Raw genomic sequence first — 23,632 nt, forward strand, 5'->3', positions numbered from 1 at the left:
AGCTATCGAACTAGCTAATGGCATTTGATGTCGTTTTGAAGATCCAAGACAAACTATTCCATTACAAAGCAATAACACTTTAAAAAACCGACAACAAATGTACCTGTACATTGTTGAAACATTAGATAGAATATCTAAGACTTGCATTTCGTGGAACTTATGAAAAGTGTATGAAAAACTCAGACCAAAAAGGTAATCCTGGAAACTTTCTTGCAATTGTGCAAGAAATAGCTCACCATAACGCTGAACTTAATGCACATATACAAACAATACGCAAAGATGTCAGCTACCTTGGCCCCAAGAGTCAAAATGAAATAATTAATATAATTGGAAAGAAACCAAAGCTGCAAATTACTATTCAATTTCAGCAGATGAGGTAACAACTGCAAACCAACAAATTCTATCAGTATGTATGAGATACGTAAACGGAGAAAAAGAAATTAGAGAAGTATTTCTAAACTTTTTGAATCTTGACAGAATAACAGGCTAAAATATTGGGCAAAGCTTGATGAAATTTTATAGCGAAAGTGGAATTGATCTTAGTTCTTATAGAGGTCAGTGTAACGATAGCGCACCAAACATGCAATCTGTAAAAAAAGGTGTTGCCAGCTATATTTTAAAAGGATCACCAAAAGCCATTGTAAATTATGTGAGCTACATTGTAATACATTCTAGCTCACATAATTTGAATTTATCAATTGCTGCAGCAACAAAAATACCAATCATTGATAACATTTTGGAGGTATACAGAAATATATCCATTTATTTTAACACCTCTCCGAAAAGAGAGCCCTTGCTGGAGCATGTTGCAGAGATTATTTTAGGAATACACTCTAATATAGAACAGTTTAATATAGATTTTAATATGGATTGGGACGCACATGGAAAAAGTTATAATACCAATTATGAATTCGAACTAAGTTCGAATTCATATTTAGTATTATAGCTTTGTACCGCTTAATTCACCCGTTGTCATATACATCAGAGAGAGTAGAAGGGCGCACAACGGATACTGTCTATGCATACAGTCACATTCAAGAAACAATCGACGATTTGAACCATCTACGGAAAAATGTTGAAAAAGAAACTTACGCAATTTACCAACAAGCTACTCGTATGGCAAGTGAATTATTTGTAGAACCATCGATTCCCAGAATCACTATGAGACAGGCCTACAGAAATAACGTACCTGCAGAGAGTCCCCATGAATATTATAAACGGGCCTTGATTATACTTTTTCTTAACACCATCATTTCAGAAATCAAAATACGATTCCAAAAGACAAATTGCATTGCTGCTAAGGTTTTATGCTTGGTTCCCTCGATAATTTGCAATGAGGAGATAACTGCTTTCCAGGAGTTAACTGAAATGTATAAAAGTGATATTCCAAACTCAGAAGCTGTAGATCAAGAACTCATGTTTTGGAAAAGAAAATTGTCTGTTATTAAACCTAATAATAGGCCTAATACTCTAGCTAAAGCCATAAAAATCTGCGATGAAAATCAAATTTCAAATCTCTTTGAGCTTTTAAAGATCGGATGTACACTACCCGTAACGTCCACAGAATGCAAACGCAGTTTTTCAGCAATGCGAAGATTAAGAATATGGTTGAGAATCAGTATGGCTGCAGATAGAGTTGGCTCATTAGCCATCATGAATATCCATCTCAATGAAATTGTTGATTATAAACAAGTTTCAAAATTATTTTTTACTTTACATCCTAGAAAATTGTATGAAAAAAGTTTAATTTTTGAATAAAAATTTAAACCATTTATCAAAGTATAACTAATTTTTGTATCGATACCCATTTTCTAACAAGGAGCTTGCTTATACGCCTATGCAGTATAAAAGTAGAAAAAATATTCGGAGAACAATAAATTCGTTTATGTAAACATTGTTTACACAAATATACCTATGTTTCACAAAAATTTTATTTTTATTAAGTAAATTTAGTAAGATATTTATTTGGTGTTTTAAAACTGCCTTTTTTTTCAAAATTGCCCCCCCCCCCTCCAGCTAAAAAATTTCACGGTACGGCCCTGATCTATAAAAATATCTAATGAAAACTCTTTTATCAAAGGTTCAAAAAGTATCATAAACAAGTTTAAGAATAGCATGATCAGTTGAATGACCTTTTTAGAACCCAAATTGTTTCTAAAAAAGAGAATAGTCTAATATACATTATTCATTCCAGTATTTTAAGAAGCAAGGAAAAACGAAGATAGGTCTATAATTAGAGACATTAGAAGAATCACCCGATTTAAAAACAGGTATAATTCATGCAGTTTTAAATTTTTTTAAAAATATTCCTTGTTTTAAAGTAGATTAAAAATATGCAACAATGACGTTATTAAAGAATAGATAGATTTTATTACAACATTACTACTTATTTCATCAACTTCTAATCCTTTGTTTAGTTTTAACGTTTGAAAAGCTATTAATAACTCATTTTTAATAAGTTTATTGTTGGTCATTATTGTAAATTTACCAGGTTTTAGTTTTAAGGCTAAATTTGATCATACGCTAACAAAAACTTTTTATATTTTGAGTTTCAAATGTTTGTAAATTCATATTAAATGTTTGAAAATCAAAATGTTTAACTTTAGTTTTCTATTTTTCCTTATTTATATTTTTTAAACCTTATCAGCTTAGGCTCAAAGCATTGGCTTAGTTGGCATATGCCGTAATCCGGCCCTACTGGTACTGTTGATTTGTCATTGTTCTTCAATCATACTTATTAAATTATTTTTTTTCTCTGATATATTCGGCAAACATCCGTTTTATATAATAATATCCGTTGTATACTGCAGATCCATTCCGAATTTACTAACGTATTCTGAAGAATATCATTGACGTTGCTACCAGAGATGTCCCGAGGGGAGTGTGGCGTAGGAGGTATCTAGGGCCCTAAGAAATTTAAGAGTCAGCAAAATTGGATCTATTGTTGGCAGTCGACAAATGTCAGCCAACAAAGACCTTTTTTCTTAGTCGGCAAAAAAAATTTTCTAGGCTTTAGTCGGCAAAAAACAAATACTTACCCCTCTCTTCTTTAAGATCTCGTCGGGACGGCCCTGGTTGCTACATAATCTAATCATAATTGAAATGTTTACTTAGTTTAATCACTGATTTCAGGAAACAGTTTTATGACTCCTATTTTTGTAAAATTAACATTATTCATGTTTTTTTTTTAATTTTCTTAAATTGTCTTTATTATTTCTGGTGATTTTAGTCGGGTCACTAATTTTTTCGCTAAATGCGCGAAACGATTTGAAAAAGTTTTTGACTCCGATAGGTTCGAGTATAATAATTTCATTCGAAATGACGTCTGAACCATCTGTAAATGAATTTTTGCTAAAAGACCCTCCAAAAGATACTATTTCCTCAGCAAAGTTTGGTCCCACTTCCTCAAATTTTTTATTTGTAACATCTTGGGACCATGTAAGTTTGAATTTTGAAAAAAGGTTACCAATGTAGATACGTCATATTTTAAATGAATTTATAAATATTTTATTGATTCTTCAGTGTTTAGTAGTTTATGTTTTTCTTTTAAGACAGCACGTCTTTACGATGTTGGAACAAACACACAACGTTCATGCTATGAAAATATTAATGCTCTATTAGACTGTACTTTTGTTGATCCTACGCATGGTTATGTTGGAGGATTAGAGGGTAAACTGTCAGGGTTGGTACATTTAATAAGTTTTGATTACAATATAATTAATTTGAAATCGCGTTGAAGTTAATACATAAATAAATAGAAATGATTTTATTTGATATAATAATAATTCATACTTATATTGATTTGCATTTTAGCTATGACTTCAACACTTCTGTAGAGACATTTCTTGGATTTCATAATGCACCAATCAAATGTGTTGAATTTTGCCCTGAACTAGGTAATCCTGTTTGTAAAATAATTGTTTACATATTCAAATTTTCTAACTTTGAATATGTAAACTAAATAAAATTGCTTGAATTTTTAATTTACTCATTATTTACATTTTTTATATTCAAGGTTTATATAATTCTTTACATTTTATGTGTTCATTAGGCTTGAACATTTTCTTTGTGAAAAATAACCATCTTTGTAAAAGGAAAAAAGAAATTGTCTTAATTGTCTCATGTTTGTTTTAATTATGTTAATTTTAGATTAATTATGTTCAAGTTTAGATTATGTTAATTTTTATTAATCAATTTTGATGCAGCATTGTTATCAGCTCTGTTACCATCTGGCAAGTTTATTCTGGATTGACTATCCTTAATTTTGACAAGTAAACATCAGGTTAAAGTTGCAGATATATAAATTAGCTGAAAAAAAAAAATGAAGTTCATAAAGTGTTTATGTAATTTATGCAGAATTATGATAAATACATTTTGCACATCATTACTAATGGAAAATCTGTAATGCAAAAAGTGGGTTATCTAAGCAATTGTATTAATTGTATCAATTGTGATCAATAGTATTCAAGACATTTGTACAAAAACTATCAACTTCTGCCAAAAAAAAATTGTTATTTTATTAAAAATAATATTAGAATAAAAGCTATGCTAGTACCATGATTTTCAGCAAGTAGCAACATTGTCACCAAATGACGATTATCTCTTGACAAAACACTCTGAATCCTTTGTTTCTTACAAACATATTTTACATAAGATAAAAGAGCTGTAAAATAAAAAAGAGGCTCTATTTTTTATATAAAGTAAAAAGTTTTTTTTTTTGTTTAAATTACTGTAAATTCTGTTTCTTTATTTTGAGCAATAATAATGATGACTATTCATATGATAATGAGTTATAATTGTAGATAACTTTAACAACAATTATATAAAATACAACTAATCAAGGGCTATTCTAGACTGTTTTCGACAGTATTGACTGTATTTGGGTACTGCCCAAATTAAAAATTGAGGACCTTTTTTTTTGTTATGTTTTCCGCAAATAAACGTCTGTATTCTGCAATATTTCCACTAAATTTCTCTGGGATGGGGTTACTGCTGCCCAAATTTTTATCCTAGAATAGCTATAGCCATAGAAAACCTGGGTAGACAAAGAATTTACAATTAAATAATTACAGAAATTTATCAGTAAGCATGTAGGCATTTTTTCTCAAAAAAAACAACAATATTTTCCATATAAAAAAATGGTCCTTATTTTCTAAATTTAGGCAGCGCCCAAATATCGTCCAAATACTTTCCACGCTGTCGTAAAGGGTCTACAATCCCTGGTCCCGGGTCAGGGAAAATCAAGTAATTCTATTTGAGGATTGACTCATTTTACAATCAAGTTGTTATTTTGTTGTTGATGATACCACTCAATAAGTTTTTTTTTTTTGCTTAAAATAATTAATTCATATCTAATATTATAATATTTTGTTGTTGTATTTTTAGAGATAGAATAATGAGTAAAGTAGAGAAAAAAAACTTGTTTTAATAATAAATAGTTAAATAATGAAAGTTGCACTAAGCTTAATTTTTGGCTAATTAAAGAAAAAGATAATACCCAGGCTCAATGCAAGTTTTCCATAAAATAATTGTTAGCATTAAATAAGAGTCTTCCATAAATTAATAAATTTAGTGGAGGACTCTTATTTAAATATAACTAATAGTTCCTCATTAGGATGCATTATGAAGCAACAATATTTGGAACTCATTGAATCAAGTTCTAAGAAAATCTGTACAGAAATGTGGGCAACAGATGCTTTAGTGAAATTTCTAACAATTCAAACAAAGATGCAAATACTTTATTACAAGCTATGTTTCCTGACAGTGAAATTGCAAAATCTTTGTAAATGGGACCAGTTAAAGTTGGATATAATATCACCCATGATCTTAGAACTAGTTCATATTAAAAAACATTTCATATATAGAATCATTTTATATTATCGGATATTTAGACAACTAAATTTTGTTTCCATGATGTTTCTAGAGTAGTAAAATGATATTCATTGCATGTTTAGTATAATATTTATTAAAGTTATAATTTTATGATATAAAAATGATGATTTAAAGCAAATAGGCTATTATAAATAATAACTTTTGTATTAATTCTAAAAATTTATATTTATAAACTAGAAGTTTTAAACAATAACTTTTAACTTGTTTTTGTTCTATATAGTTTGTTTGCCATTAATTTCCTTTAGGTATACTTATTACAGGAAGTTGGGATTGTACTGTAAAACTTTGGGATCCTCGTCAAAGTAAATGCATCGATACACATGATCAAGATGAACGAGTAATTTTAACTTTTTGAACATTTTTATTCATTCAAATTATTGTTAATGAATTTTCTTACGAATAACTGATGTGTATTGCAATTTAATATTATAATAATAAAATGTAATATGAAATTATAACAAAGCAATACCATGTATTAGGGTGTGTCATGTTGTGTTTTTTGTAATTAGCTTTAACCACAGATACAATGTTGCGTCAAAACATTTTTTAAATGCCACTCAGCCTCACTTGGACTTCTATGTGATATTGAAACAATTAAAAATTAATTTTGTCAAAACTTTTCTATGTATTGTTTTTATATTGTTTATTTGTCAAAAACATTCACAATATAAATCAAAATTTCTGCTAAAGGTTTGCAAAGTATGAAGTTTCTTGTTTAAACATGGTAGAGTTGATAATATTAAGAATAAATAAGAATGCTAATAAAAGCTTTCTGAATACATAGGTCCTGGAAAAGATTTTTATGTCCGAGTTGCCTGCAAAGAGATCTTAGAATCTAGCAATAAAAGCAAAAAAATTATTAAAATACTTAATGAACGATTTTTATTCAAAGTTGGTTGATAAATGGATTTATGCCAAGGCTTTATTTATGTATCCTGTAACACATACATAACTTTATATTACCACTACATTGGTGGATGATTGGAATGCAGGTAATTTGGCAGCCAAGAAAAAAGTATAATGGACCACTTAAGCTTTTTTTATAGTTTGAATGTATATATTATTTTGTAAATCCTATTGAAGGATATAATATTTTGTAAAAACAATATCTGTAGATTGAAATGTTTACTTTAAATGTGTAAACATTTCAAAACAGTTTTCCTAACACAATTAAGTAAAAAAAAAACTTTTAGCAAAATGTTATAAAAAACACAATTATGGATCATGAACAATAGTGACTACAATTATGGATCAGAATAGACACAATTATGGATTAAAAAAGTTTAGATTAATATTTTAAACGTTATTTCAGTTTTAAAATGTAAAACAGTGAAAATTTAGTTTTTAGGAAATTTCTTTTTTTTTTTCATTTATTTTTCTTTTTTTCTGCCTTTTCTTGTTCTTTTTGTAGTTTTGATGCCTCTTGTTTAATTTTTTTGATTCTGTATTTCTTCTCCCTTCAGTTTTTTCTCTTGGTCCTTTTTCTGAATTTATTCCAACCACTTATCGCTTGTTGTAACAGCTGGAACATGTTCAGATTTAAGTTTTAGTGAACTTTCATTTGGCATTTCTCTTGGTCAATTAAAACAGTCTATCATGGGATCAAGAGTTTCCGGTTTTGAATTTTTTTGTGGCTGTTTCCAAACATTTTTGCTGAACTATTTTGTCACACTGCCATAACCTTTAGATGCCTTATCCATTACTGCCATAGATTGAAAAGCGCTGTATCCATGATTGGTCCATACCAAAAATCTTTCTTGCGGTTCTCTTCAAAACTTTCAAATTGCTGTGAGGTTAGTTTTGACTCTAGCAACTGCAATTTATCGCAAAATGGGGTCCTAGGAACATGGAGCACAACATCTGTAGCTTCCAAAACCAGTTTTTCTTTCTGGCAATAGGCTGAAAGACGTGTCAAATCTATAGCATCAAAATTCCAAGGGTACAAACTAGAGTTGCAAATAAACGTGCTTTTTTCCTCTTGTGTTTTTTTAGGTCAAAAAAACTTGTTTTTTTGTGTTTTTTCTTTTTTTTGGTGTTTTCTGTTTTTTTTTGACTTTTTAAACAAGTTTTTCCTTTTTCTTGGTAAATAATTTGGAAGAGTTTTTTGTTTTATTCTGTCTATTTATAGTATATGATCATTATAATCACAAATACAATGTATAAACACCAATTTAAAGTTAATGTTTTAATAAAAAACTTAAAGAGCTATTTATTAAGTATATTTATGAAGCGATTTAATATTAAGTTATGAGAATGTTTATTTGTCATGTTTTACTTCTTAAATATTGTTTCATATATATATATATATATATACTGAAACATTTAAAATTAAATAACTTTATCAATTCTAAAGAAAAACGTCGTCCCTAAACAAACTATTGTAATACCTCCTTTTCAAAAAAAAAAAAAATATATATATTTTTAAACAGATATAGTCTAAAAGCACGATAAAAAGCTGTTTTCTTTCTCTTTTATCACTATTTTCTGTTTTCTTTCTCTTTTATCATTATTTTTAAAATTTTAATAAATCGTTTTTAAAAAACACCTAAGCTACAAATTAATTATACAAACGAAGCGTGGGGAAGCGTGGGTGACTGCTAAAAATAATATGAATTTGTTCTAAAATCTCCGTAACATGACACTTTCAAAAATGTATAACACTTTATACTTATTCATACAAAATTTTATAGAAAATAACTTTTAAAGTGATAAAGCAAATAAATTTCAATTGAACATTTACAAAAATATGAAACAGCAGGGCTTCAAAAATTATTTTTTTACATAAAATAAGCTGAAATTCCTACATTATAATAAAGATTAACTATAAAACTAATAAAAAAAGTTATAATATAATTTCAGTCGTGAAATTGAAATGTGATCAAAAACATTTATAGGTACGTTTTTGTAGTACTATAATATCCTAAATATTATACTCATTATATACAGAAACTATACTTGTCCAAGACAAAATAGCCATTTTTATAATTAAATATACTAAAATACAACATCATGGTTATTTAATATCAGACTTTAAATCTTTAAAGAAATAGACAACTCTAATAATTATTATGTAATAAATTGGCCTTACATTGTTTGTTACATATGTTGAATTATATTGCCAGTAAGCCCTTATAAAGAAAGCTCTAACTTTATTTAATTTACATATTCTAATATTTTTGAATAATAATGTTTTATTAGTTTTAATTGATTATTAATTTAGTGCTAAGTAGTGTAGCACTGTGTAGTGTAGTATAGCCGAGAAGGCCACTACATATGAGGAGGCTACTTAATAGTGGTTATAACCCTCTCTCAACTCTATAACTCCAAAACATGAACCTTGACCAACAAGGCCGCTGCGTGGAGAAACAAGTTGAGCGCAGTACTACCAGGTACATGGTAGGGATTGAACTCTGAACCTCTCGCTTATGAAGCGAGCGCTTTACCACTACACCACTACTGCATTTAAGCAAAATAGTCAATAATTTAGTAACTTTAACATGTATTTAAACTATAGAAGATATTCTATATGGATTGGCTTTCTGAGTCCGAGTCCTCCCGCCCTAGACTGCCTTTATCTAATGATTCATTAACAAAGTCACTGTCGCTTTCTAACTGCTTCATACTCTGATTAACTGCTTCATACTCTTACCAAGGCATTGAAGCGCTAGGAACTTTATTTACACTCGAGTTATTAATTTGAGGAGTAGTTATGCTTGTACCATTTTCATAAATAGTGTTTTCAATATTTTCAAGTTTTAAATTTTGTGAAATGAAAACTAGTTTTCCAGCCCTTTCAGTTGTTAAGCGATTTCTTTTCGCACTATGAATGTTAGAATAAGTGCTAAAACTTTTCTCACATGCTGCACTTGAAGCTGGTAGCTGAAGAATTCAAGATGCAACTTTGGATAGTTCAGTAAAGGAATACAACCCTTTCCACCAATTTATGGGTTGAGTTATTCCAACTGCAATCCAAATAATAGGTTTTGAAAATATGCCACCCTTTGATGGGTAATTAGCCGAGTCAAACATCATAATTTCTTTGTTTACTTCAGGCATACTTGCAGCAATGTTGTGTATTGCCTCACATGCATCAATCTATAAAAAGATTTTTTTTTCAATAATTTTACAATTACTTTATTAATTTAAATAGTATTTTCAAATTTGAAAATAGTGTTTAAAATATTTCAAAATTTTTCAAATATTTTACTTTTAATGCTCAAGGCTAAAATGTATTTGGTTTTAAGAATCATATATGAATTATGTGTAGTAAACACCTTTTGTTTTCCAGTCAAGATTTGGGATCTAGTATATTGGCAGCCAAGCGAATTTCTGTTAAACAAAAATCTTTTCTTTTCTTGATGATCTTTTTGGCTTCTTCTTCTTTCTTTTTTGAGAATGGCATAACTGTTAAGTTTTTAAAAGTGTGGTCTTCCAAGAACTGAAAAGTTTCCACAACAGTAGATAATATATAGGGAGTATTTGATTCACTTTTCTTTATTGCATCAGTTATTGGTGAGAGCAATTTGAAAAAACCTTCAACCCTGTCAAAAAAATCATCTGATAGAATAATAATTTTTGTTGCTGAATTAAGTCCACTGTTTTCAAAAATAGCCAATGTTTTTAATGGTTGCTTATTTTCCTGTATGCTATCTAAGCATGCTACAGTTGAACCCCATTATTAAATAAAACACAAAGAAATTATGATAACTTTAATAAATTTAGAATAAAGTAATTTACTAAATGAAATCTATTTTTTTGAATGTATAATAAAATTAGTTACATAGTTCAATTTTTTTTGTAATGTACAGTATATTTATACTTTTAGTTGTATTACCTAGTTTGTACTGGTAGTTTCAAGGAAATGCATCTTACTGCACCAGCTGATTTTTTTTTGTATATCTTTAAATCCTGCAACAGATAAATGAGAATTTTTTATCTCTTTAACAATATCAGTTACTTGCGACATCAAAACACTTAAAGTTGTCAATTTTGAAAAATCTGTGAACAGCAAATTTAAACCATTTGAAATGCATCCATAGCAATGAAAATGGGGATAACAACCTTTTAGACGAGTCCATGCATTTTTTATATTTGCAGCATTGTCAGTCACAATGCCCAAAACTTTGTTAGGATTTATTTCTTCTAAAACTTTCTTTATTTTATTTGCCATATGTTCACCAGAATGGCTTAATGTTCCTACAAAACAGATTAGGATGTATTATATATATTGTACTATATAAATATTATAAACCTATTTACTGATATATTATTTCTGCTTACTAAAATGGTTTTCAGTGTTGTTTGTTATAAATTCAATATCTAAGTTAATTATAAAATAGTATGCATATTTTAAAAATCTACCAGTCTGTTAAGTAAATCCATTGTATACAGTACTAGAATTTTGGTTTTACCTGTAGGCAACGTCTTCCACAAAATGGGTGATGAAGAAGGCAATGTCATTACAAAGTTAATGATAGCTTCATTTCTGTAAAGAAGAAACAGCATATAAACAAATATGATCTGTTTATTAACTAAATAATATAGCTTCAATTGCATCAACTAATATTATAATAGATTGTTACTGTACCTTAAATTGCTCCATCCATCATACATAAATCCGCACATTTAAAGTTAAAAATACAATACACACCTTTTTAGTTTTTGTCATGCTGTCAAACACGAAACTTGGTGTTTTACTTCTACTAGTTGATTCAGAAGAGAATGTTCCAAAAGAATTTTTTGTGGATTTTTTGTTTTTGGTTCAGCATCTCCAGAAGAGTCTTGCTGTTTTTGAGTATGACCTGATTTACTTGCATATAAAATTTTTACTTCATCAGAACATTTTCGACATTTTTCAATATGCTTAGTCATTCAAGTTCTGTTTTTAGACATAATGTAAAACAAAAGGAACATTTAACTCTTTCCATTTTGCTAATTTGTTTCATAGGTATAAATAAATTGGCAACTAGGATTTTATTTCTCCTCCCTGTACGGCCTGCTTTACTCATGTTTATAATTAAAATTTACTATGTTAAGCAAAATATTTAAAATTTAAATATAATTGATTATTACAAAGAGTTTTTAAAACTGCATATAACTTTTTATTTGCAACTTAAAACTTTATTAGTACAGTAATTTAATAATAGTAATAATAATAATAATAATAATAATAATAATAATAATAATAATAATAATAATAATAATAATAATAATAATAATAATAATAATAATAATAATAATAATAATAGTAATAATAATAATAATAATAATAATAATAATAATAATAATAATAATAATATATATCAAATATTAAATAAAATTACATTTAAACATACCAAAAGAAAAAGAATTTTAGTTAAATTCAGCCTTAATTTTCATATATAAATCTGGAATTAAAATGTGTTTAATAATATTACCATTAAAGTTAAATTTAGTAGCTTAAATAATGAATTTTTAAATATTTCCCAGAAAAACCCAAAAAAACAGACCCCTGTATTTTTTTTCCATAAAAAAGACCAAAGAAACCAAAAAAACAAGAACCAAAAAAACAAGTTACATCTCTAGTGCAAACCACATTTTGCAGAGCCATTTTTTAGTACAAATTGATGAATTTGTGAAATTATCAACAACCGATTTCAGAAGTCGTTAAAATTTTGTTTTCCCACTCTTGCTTGTGGGTTCAAATTCTTAAAACTCTCCAAAACATAGTACCAAAATTGTTTCAATGACTCGAAAAAAGTATGATCCAGTGGCTGAAGGATTCTGGTATTCTGATTTGGAAGGAGAGAGATGAGAATTAAACTGTTTAGCTTGCAATATTCGACGATCTTTATGTTTACGTGGCTTTTATGACCATCAACAAAAATTATGATGGGGCTTTTGACATGTTTTTGTTAGGCCATTTGACAAGGCATTTTGACAAATACTTATAGAATGTTTTAGAGGTTTGCCAGCCCTAATCCAATTATTGGATGTCGTGCTAAATACCTAAATCCAATTTGTAGAGGGAAATGTTTCGGGAATGTGTCTTTGATGTCTGATTATAACAATATAATTAGAAACAATCATAACTATAGCAGCATAATTAGAAACAATCATTGCCAATCTTGTTTCAGTGACAGGAAATCTAATTTTCGCAAGGTAAATTATTGTGTCTTCAATTTTCTGTTCTTCTTCAGTGGTCAAAATTATCTCAGAACCAGGTGTATTAGTCCTGATGATACAAAAAATGTTATTTCACAAAGTTAAGTTAGGAATTGCAAACTTTGCATCGGTTTCTCTAATTTTTTCGGTTGTCTTCTCAATTACAACTGCATCAGGCAGTTGGTCCTAAGTGTAATTCTTTTTTGAAGACTTTTTTTGCTTGCTAGAACCAAAAAACAATATGAAAACTAGTTTTTTCATGTTTTATTTCAGGTCAGATCCATAAATATTTACTACTCATGTGAAAAAACACATAAATGGATCAAAGTTTTATTGTAAAATTAAGTCATGATATTAGGTTTTGCAGGCCACATAATTGAAAAACTAGTTAAACCTTTTAGCTTTGATTTCTGCCATTTATTAATATTTATAACAAATGGTTCAAGCAAAAAAGTACGTAATTAAAAACTTTGCTTTCAGTTTGCAAAACAATAACAATGACGTTTGAGCTGTTACTTTTTGACAGCTTGTAATATTTTTGCAGTTTTCTTCTTCTTTTTTTTGAGTGATAACAATAACTATTACACATTTTAATTGTGTATTTACATTCATTAATTAATAATAAAAACATTTTGAGTGGATTGAAATTAATTTAATATGCAAAATTTACAAAGGAAAGTGAGATTGATACATTTTTGTGGGTGATCCATAATTGTGGGATAACTGTATAAATTTGTTGTTAAACTTGACAATCAAAAATCTGTTTGTAAAAATTTGATTTTAAAACCCACATTGAATTCAATGGGAAATGAAAAAGAAAAATTTTTGTTTACAATTCTTTTTTTTTACTTATACAAATAGCGATAGTAAGGGTAACAAGTTCACAACAATTTTAGATAAATGACAACTGCTGATAGTCTTTGCAGAGTTTAGGTCTCAAATCATTAGTTAAAAGGTTAGAGTTTAAAAAACCTTGAGTTAATAATTGAGTTTATATTAGGAATATACATGCCAATGTGGTTTAGAATTTAAGTTGAACATTTTTTTTACTAAAAAACCAAGACATTTTTTTCCAGCTTAGTCTTTTGAAACATCAACCAAGTAATAGAAATTGTGCCAATAGTTTAACATTCAGTGTGGCATCATAAGTGTATGTCTGTTTTTCTTGTGTGGTGAGCTTTTCATTAAAATAAAATTGAGGTTTGATATCAAAGTATTTTTTTTAGTTGTAAATTTGATTTAACTTTATTTTTAGTTTTTTCAATTTTGCATAAAATAGTTCAATTTTTAGAAAGTTAATGGTTTAATGTTAGAAAAGCTCTTAAATAATTTTATTAATTTTTTATCATTTAACCATTATCTTTAGTTGAAGTAAAACCTTTTGAAGATGTTCAAAATTTTTAAATTAAACTATGAAGTTCATGTTATTGTTATTTTTAGTTTTTTTTTGTAAACAGCAATGATGTAGGGAAAATTATTGTAGAAAAGCTTTAACACATGCAATCATTATTTTACTTTAAAGTTGCGTTTTAAATTAATTTTTATATTTAAAGTCATAATCTAAGGAATGCTTTTTTTTACAACAAGAAGATAATAAAATAATTTATCAAGTCTTCTCAGGAAAGGTGTAAACGCATGTCTTTTATGACCATGCACACAGTGTTTTGTTATGACAAATTGGCCACATTTAAAATTGCACTGAAAAACTACACAGAATAGTTTAAAATAAACAAACCATAAACTGTAAAGAGAAACAGTCTTAATAAATAATAAACCAGTAAAATTAAATTAAAAGATAAACCAGTAAAAATAAAAACATAAAATTAATATATTTATTAAATTTAGAAGTGTCTCAATTAATAGTTCAAACCTAATAATTAATTAATTTTAGAAGCATCTTAATAGTTTTAATTTAATAATTTTTTATAAATATCACTATATAGCGTGTAGCACTTAGGATAAGTGTTGTATTTGTCAGACTATTTGTGCAGCCTTAGATGAAGGTTCAAATCATTTTACAGATCATTTTTTTAGTTTCCAATTTTTAAATAATTAAATTTCGAAGTAATTAAGCTCGGATTAAATAACTTTAAAACTTCGAACTTTTCTAAACTCCATAAAGTGAAACACTTTTAAATTAAAATAAAGTTTTATGGTTTTATTTATTCTGGTTTGTTTTTTATTTATTTTATCAACTTTCTAAAATTGCAAAGAGCTGCAGCCAAGTTATCAAAAATATTATATGCATGGTCATATAAGGCTTTTTCTGAGAAGGCTTGTAAAAAAGGAAATGTAAAAAATAAAATGACCATCTTTTAACTTTTTATTAATTGAAGTTTAGAAATAAAAGTCTTTTTATGTTATTATAATAATGCCACTATTTTTTCTTTAACGCAAAAAATTATTAAAACAATTCATTTAAACTGAGTATTTGATACAAAGAAGACCATCGTTTAATGAAATGCAACTTTGATAATTACTAACATTACATTAAAACAAAGTTTTGTTAACAATTGTTTACTAAAAATTGTAACTTCAAATTTAATTAAAAATCATTTGTTCATTGTTATTGCTTTACAAAAGCAAAATTTAGCAAATTGCAAAATTGCAGCTGCAATAGCAAACTGCAAAATTGCTGCATAGCAAAATTGCAGCTGCATAGCAAACTGCAAAATTGCAGCAAAATTTAAAGAAGTTATAAATGAAAAGATTAATGAGAAAAAACAACTAAAAACAAAGTTAAAATAAAAAATGCTCTTAGTTAACTAGGTATGGCAACAATAAAAGATAATAATATATAAATATAATAATATAAAAAATAATAATAAAATAAGAACTTTAATCAAGTATGAAAAATCCACCGATAGAATTCCATGTCAAAATATATATATTATTCAAGTTAGATATTATGCAAATTACGGTAGCATATCATAAACAATAAGAATATTTTAAACACTTTTATAACATTTGAATAGTAATTTGAAATTATAGTATATATATTTTGTTGTTTGTTGTGCGGTGAAGCTTAAGCAGATTGGTAGATGCTCCGTTATGCCAAGATTCGATATCCTGAAAATAAATTAAATTGAACGTTGCTGTTTATTTGATGGTTTACTTTTGGTAGTCTGCAATCCATAATAAGATTTGGTTTTTAAAACTCAACTTGAAAATGTCATTATCAAGTTAAATATTTTATATCATGTACTTGAACTTTATTGTTTTTTTATTTCTCTTACAAACCTATAGCCACATTTACCCAAACACTCAAAGTAGTGTCTACTATATTTTTAACTCTACCTGCATCCATATCTCTGTTCAACAAAATATATTGCATTTTAGAAGCTTTTTATTTGTGTTTTCTGAAAATTTATGGTTGGAAGTTAATTGCAAGTTGATTACATTACAGTTTTAATAAACTTTTTTCTTCAAATTTTCAGTAAATCAAGGTAAAAAAAATAATAAAATAGATAAAAACAAAAACTAAAGCAAAATGTAAAAGTTGTACACATTTATTGTTTTTTTTCTTTATTCTTATTTCAATGTTAATTTTATTTTAGGTATACACCATGGCGTTGTCAGAAGAGCGACTTGTTGTGGGAACTGTAAGATTGTTTAAACTTTACCTATGCAATTGACATAGGAAGCTTTTATTGTCCTTCAATTCCTAATATAATTGGTATTGTATTAGGAAATTACTATTATATGTACTGAAACCCCCCAAAAAAATTGTTTTATATAATCAGTGCTATATCATGCACAAACATAAAATAGCACTGTTTACACCCAGAAAAGTTTAATTCATACTTATATAATCAGTTTTATAATTAATTTGTTATGGTAATATATACAAATATCAATGTGGATTTATACTTAATATATAAGTAAGGAAACCATGGTGACCAGAACATTATGATTATAAAGCATCTAGTGGTTAAACATCATGGTATATTAAAATGTCAGTTAAAATTTCCAACTGCTGTTATCAAGTTTTAACAGTAGTCTCATTTTTAGCAAACACGAAGTCAAAACATAAAAATATAATGCAGGCGAGTAAGATCATTTTTTGCATTGAATTTTTTATTTAGGCTGAAAGAAGAGTCATGGTTTGGGATCTTCGAAACACTGTTAGATTTTAACTTTATATTTTTTTACTTACTCGTTTTTTTTAATGTTTGTTTTCAAAATTAAAAAAAAAAAGAGATTAATGATATTTAACTTATCTTAAAAATACCATTTGAAATGAATTTATTTTAGGGTGTTGTACAACAAAAAAGAGAATCTAGTCTTAAGTTTCAAACAAGGTGCATCAGGTGTTTCCCTAATAAGCAAGGTATCAAATTATGTATATATATATATATATATATATATATATATATATATATATATATATATATATATATATATATATACACACACACATCATACATACACTCACAATTTTTAATTAAAATATATATTAAAAGTTTTTATATCTTAAAAGTTGTAAACTTTTTTATTTATTGCAAATAATTAAATGGAAACTATAAAATTAATATAATAATCAATAAAAAATTAATGGTCAGTATAATATTAGTTGTGTAGTCTATATTTTATAATGATCAGTAATATATTTATTTATAATTTAAATGAAAGGGAAAAGAAAAAGATAACTAATTAATCATAAGAGCTTTTGTAGCTTTTGTTAGCCACCCTATATTGCGTTTTTCCCCTAGTAGTCACAGTGTGATCATACTGCTTTTATTTCAGAATTACCAATTGATTATGCTTTTTAATGCTCAGAATTCCCAATTATGATTATGATCAGAATTCCTAAATGATTATGCTAATTTCCCAAATGATTATGATTAACGCCTAAAAAACAAAAATAAAAAATTAAAATCTATATCAGACCTAGACATAAAATTTTATGTATCTATAAGTTTTCTTTTTGGTTTTGTGGGAGCCATAAATTGCTTATATAAACTGGTTTTGAGAAGATAGAATAATTAAAGCAAGACTTGGCTTGCATATAAGCCGAATTCATGTCTAGCTTTAAACATTTTATTTTCATTAAGTTGTAATAGAATATTTATCATATTTTGTTATTATTGATTGGTCCTTTTATGTGAAATATGAATTTAAGAAAAAATGAGAAAACAAGCAGAACATTTTGTTCTGGGGTCTTAGGCAAAGAGAAAATACAAAATGACAATTCTAGTAAAATTCTTTTACTTTTTAGTAAGACTTTACATTACATTTTTTTGCTAGTTTCGTTGTGAAAGTAAAAAATCGCGCTCGTCTGAAGAACTTGCAAGGGAAAAAATTATAAGTTGATTTTGCAGAAAATATTTTAAGTAAAATTTTTGTGCTGAAGTCAAAATATGTTTAAACAGTAGAGTTTGCATATTGTTAAATAAAGAAGTTATATTGGTAATAAAGTATGTCATGCGTAATTTATGCGTGACTTACTTCAATTTTGATTTATGCGGTATAAGTTCAAATTAAAAATGATTTTTTTCTTCTATTTGAAAGCTAAATCTAGCATGTTTTTTTTTTTAAATTTCAGTTGAACTTTATCATATCCGCTTAATCATACCCTGGTTAAGTCGAACCATTCGCTAACTCGTTTAATTTTTTAGGGTCCATTTGACAAAAAACTTCTCTTAACTAGAACTTTTACTTTGAATTGCATAAAAGTTCATGTAATAAATAACAAAACTTGCAACACTTCAATGAAAATTTTAAACTTAAATGTTAAAAAATTATATATCTAGCATAATATTTATAAATATCTAGCGTAATATTTATAAATATCTTATAAGTAAATATCTAGTGTAAAAAGTTTATCAAACTAAAACTTCACTTAAAGCTTCGATTTCCTACAAGTTCGATCATATTCTATTAATTAATGACTATTATATTTAAAATTCGAAAACATCAAAACGTTGGAATATAAAGTTTTTTGTCAAATATAAGTTAATATAAAACTAAATATTTTCACTGATATCTTCGAATCAGTTAAGCTTATATTAAAGTCTTTTTATTAAAAAAGTTAAAACACAACTTAAAATTAAAAAAAAAATAGTTTCAATAAATAATACTAATAGCAAATATATTTGTTATATAACTTTGAATTGTGACTTTTGGAAGTGTGTTCACAAACAACCAAAGAAAAAATATTGTCACAAGTTTCACAAAAGCATTTCTCAAAATATTCTTCAGTATATAGTTTATTTATATATTATATTTGTATAAGTATATATATGCTTACAATAATATATATTATATTAGTATAAGTCCATTATATATTTATTAAGTATATAATCAAGTATATAAAATATTATTCACTTGATAATATTTAAATGGCACATTTAGTTTAAATAAGAAAGCAGTTTTCTATTTTGTACAAACAATGAAAGAAGTCTTTACTGCTAACAGATAGAATGGAATGTTTACTATTTTCAGAATGTTTCGTTGTAATGATAATTGAAAATTTAAATTAAAAAATTAAAACTTGATTGAATTTTGAAAAATCAAAAGTTTTAATCCACAAGATTTTGTAAAAATGTAAGATTCTTTTGCTTTATTGTTTTTAATTTTTCACACATCTTTAGTAAATAAAAGAAATGTTCTTAATCTTTTTTTTTTTTTTAACTAGTATTTATTTTAAATCAAATTAAAAATGTTTCTGTTGTTTAAAATGTCCAGAATCAAGCATGTTAATTCAACTCCAAAAAGGAAACAAAGTTATGTAGTCATCTTTTAGTAAATGGTGATATTTCATTGTTTTTATTCAATATCAAAGCTGCAGTAACGTATTTTTTCTGATAGACAAATGCATTAACTAAAAAACCAAAGCTTTTTTGTGTGATTTCCCGGACTTTACAGGAAAAAGATTCTTGCAAAAAATCGTCAACCCTTGTATGAACTGGTATGTTTCTGAGTGAGTGAAGTATGGGGAGGGGCCATACTTGTGTATGCAATTTTTGAATTGCACCATGGCAACCAATTTCCAACTCTGAATATCGCTCTCTGAAGACTTGATACTGAGTGCACATAATCGTGCTCGTTGATAACATATTTCAGTATTATGAGCATGAAATATTGCGCTGGGCGATTTTATTTTTTAATTTGTGGCTATATCAAAACTTTTTTGTTGCATTGCAGTTTTAAATATATAATGTATATTACTATATATTATATAAAAATATGTATATTATATATAAATATGTATAAAATAAGAATTTACTATTATTATTAGAATATTATAAAAAATATTCTATTAATAACAAGTTAGCAACTTATTAAAAAAAAAAAAAAACCCAAACATTAAAACTCAAACATTAAGATATAATTTAACATCAATACTTGTTTTTATTGAGGTATAAATTTATTCAGACTTTAATCCAGATTTATTTTTAAAATTTTTTAAAAAAATCAACTAGCCAAAACTTTTCTTTGCAAAAAACAAAATAGTGTTAAGAAAATTTTTTGTTAATAATTTTTTTTAGTAAGTTTAGTTAACATATTTTCAAAGTTTTATTTAAAATATGAATAAAATTGTATCGACACTTGAGGATTTCTATAAATAGCAAAAATATTTTTGTTTAAAATCTGTGCTTTAGGCTTGGAATGAAAAGCAAACAATGTATCAATTTCAGTTTTTACTTCATTTATTCATTTTATTTAATCATCGTAATCTGTTTTGCTTTCTTGAACTACTTGGAACTAGGAACTGACCGGAGCCCCAGCTAAATATGGGGTTTTTACAACCCTGGTGCCAGCTAAACAATAATTCTAGCAGGGGTTATTAGCCGGGGATTTTTTCTGAACTAATATTTTTCTTATAAATATTGATAAAAGACATTGCGAGGGTTATTGCTTCAAGCGTAAATACTTGTAATAATTAATTAAATAAAAAACTTCCATAAATATAACTGTTATTAATTTTTCAATACAATATATCGAGGGAGTTTAGATAACGTTATCAAGTGTATTTATTTTTAAATTAATAATAGAGTTGTATCCATAGAAGTTTTTTATTTATTTTATTTTATTATTATTAGTTTGTAAAAATTAATGTTTTTCATTTTTTTGATAAAATCAATCAAAACAAACAAAAAAATTAAAATATCAAAAATGGTGCTAATATAAAATAAATTTAATGTGTGCTATTTTTTAGCTAATATACTTTTTATTTTTTATTTATTTTTTAAACTTGCTAATTATTTTTGTTATTGTTTGGTATGAAAATTGTCAAAATAAATATATTCTTGCCCTGCAAGTAGGGCTTGGGAAAAACCTGGCAGTTTTAGACCTGACGAGTCAGAGTCGAGTCTAAGAATATCTATCGGGTCCGGGTTCAATACTAATTGGTTGCAATTTTATTGGTTGCAATTTTAACAATACCATGAAAGGATTTTTTGTTCTCACGTCGATTTTTAAAAATGGATTTGGTATGCGTTAAGGTAAATAAAATAATTTTTAGCCAGTTCAACGTCGAACGTAAATACATTATTCTATACTTATTATAATCTTAAATTACCAAATAAACTTGACATTACCTTTTTAAAAAAATTGCTTTTTATAAAATGCATATAAATATACTAGCAAAAATAAACTTAACTTAATTAAAATACTTGCAAGTGTTTGTGTGACAGCAATTATTTTTACTTAAAAAATAAAACTATAAAAAAACTTATGCACTTAATGAATTGTCCGATAATCTAAAACGAATTCTTGTACAGAAGTTAGATGCTACAGAAAGTGCTCGTTTGGAATTTGTTGATGTTGGTTTTATCGTAATTAACGCTTGATACAATTTTTCTAAATATACAGTTCTTTTTTTAGTTTTTGAAAATAATAAAAATTATTTTTTTATATTAGCTAATTTATCTCCACAACTTGGCAAAATTGGACATTTGGCACTTTCTAATATTCTATGTTGTTCTTCCTCCAGTGTTAATGGTACTGTCTTTTCTGTAGTATTTTCTTTATTTTCAGCTGAATGCCCCTGTTCATGTGTGTTTTGCTGTTCTTCATCCACACCAAATAATCTCTTCAGTAAATCTGTTGTAAATAATTGTATTTTCTTTGAAGGCATAGTACCATTTACAAGAGAATCTAATAGCTCTTCTATTTCTTGGTTTTTACGGCTATTTATTTGAGTTTTCATTGTCATTAGTAGCTCTCGACTTAAATTACCATTGGATTCTTTTAATTTTTTAACATAAAATCAATTGCTAATCAGGCTGTTGCAAGATTAGCATCGTCTCTGCTAAGAGCTTGAACAGTTAATTTAATAGGCTTATCCTAAGTATTTTCCAATTCATTTAATAATTCAATATTAATATTTTTTATTAAATGAACACTTCCAATATGTTGCAGAGCTTCTTTAATGATATAAAATAATTTTAAAAATCTAGATATCATTTCGATCATTGAGTTCCAACGAGTTCTTACGTCTAACACTAGCTGAAGTTCATTTCCTAAAACTATTTTGATCTTTTCTTGCAAAATATTATTTCTCATAGAAGAACTTTTAAAAAATTTGATAATTATACGAACAATTTTTATATTTTTTTTATACTTATGAATTAAATTCATAACATCTCTTTCGACTTTAGGAAGATAACAACTTGATTTTACTAAACTTTCACGAATAAAACTAAACTAGTTGCCCTAAATGATATACCATTAAGAGCGGCCATTTTAGAGACAATTTCTTCTAAAGGCTTTCTTGCAACCGAAACCAAAGTGTCAATAGTTTTCAATCGTTTGGTGCCAGAATTTTCTCCTATTTATTCCCTTGTTGGTAAAGAAATTCCATGTTTAACTTTTAAATGTTTAATCATTGATGAAGTATTTCCATTTTTGTTTGATATTAGCGTTGAACACTTATTGCATTTTCAACTTTTCAAATCGACACATTGAGTGAAATACTCTCACACTTTGGAGTGCTTCGGCATAATGGGGCTGTAAAAAATGTTCTAGTAAAATTATGATATTTCACTTTTTTCCTAAAATAAAGAAATAATAAATGTAAAGTGTTTCTTTTTTAAGTTTTTTAAATACGCACTAAAAGAATTCACTTATTAACTTCAATCTTTCTAATCAAAAGTTTTTATATTAGCGAATGTTTTTAAAACATTTGCCATGATAGAAACATATTATATTAGCAAACCCTTTAAAGCATTCGCTTATATATAAAAACATTCGATTAGAAAAAAATTAAGTTATGAAGTTAATTCTTTTAGTGTGTATTCGGACATACATGGAAACACACATAAACTTGAATGTTCTCAAAACATCTAAAATGTCATGGCCAAGGTCAACTTTAAGTTAGATTCACAAACCCTAATACTATATTTTTCTAGAAAAGGTAGGGATCCAGCTCGACGACGCACTGCTGCCTACGAAACAAGGCAAAACATTCAAACCATGAGACTCGCTGAGCCATAAACCGGGTATCGGATCCGGGTATTTACCCACAGACTTGCCGAGTCCGAGTTCGGGTTCCCGGAACTGAAAAACCCTACCTGCAAGATGACTAAGAAAAGTTTTTTTAAATTGAATTTCTTTTATGATTTCTTTTTTTACGCGTTATTTATCTTCTTTT

The 23,632-nt window shown here is 27.0% G+C and overlaps 1 protein-coding gene across 1 annotated transcript in view; it reads left to right on the forward strand.

Annotated features, from left to right (window-relative positions):
* Window positions 1–3,252: 3,252 nt before the first annotated feature.
* Window positions 3,253–23,632, forward strand: part of LOC100202272 (mitotic checkpoint protein BUB3) — a 29,793-nt gene continuing 9,413 nt past the window's right edge. The window contains exons 1-7 of the mRNA XM_065791705.1: window positions 3,253–3,438; window positions 3,552–3,682; window positions 3,814–3,896; window positions 6,138–6,229; window positions 16,593–16,637; window positions 17,121–17,159; window positions 17,290–17,365. Coding sequence (XP_065647777.1) covers window positions 3,319–3,438; window positions 3,552–3,682; window positions 3,814–3,896; window positions 6,138–6,229; window positions 16,593–16,637; window positions 17,121–17,159; window positions 17,290–17,365 — 586 coding nt within the window. The 5' untranslated portion in view covers window positions 3,253–3,318. The remainder of the gene's footprint in view (window positions 3,439–3,551; window positions 3,683–3,813; window positions 3,897–6,137; window positions 6,230–16,592; window positions 16,638–17,120; window positions 17,160–17,289; window positions 17,366–23,632) is intronic.

The sequence above is a fragment of the Hydra vulgaris genome, chromosome 02, assembly GCF_038396675.1.
Source record: "Hydra vulgaris chromosome 02, alternate assembly HydraT2T_AEP".
In the NCBI taxonomy this organism is placed as follows: domain Eukaryota; kingdom Metazoa; phylum Cnidaria; class Hydrozoa; order Anthoathecata; family Hydridae; genus Hydra; species Hydra vulgaris.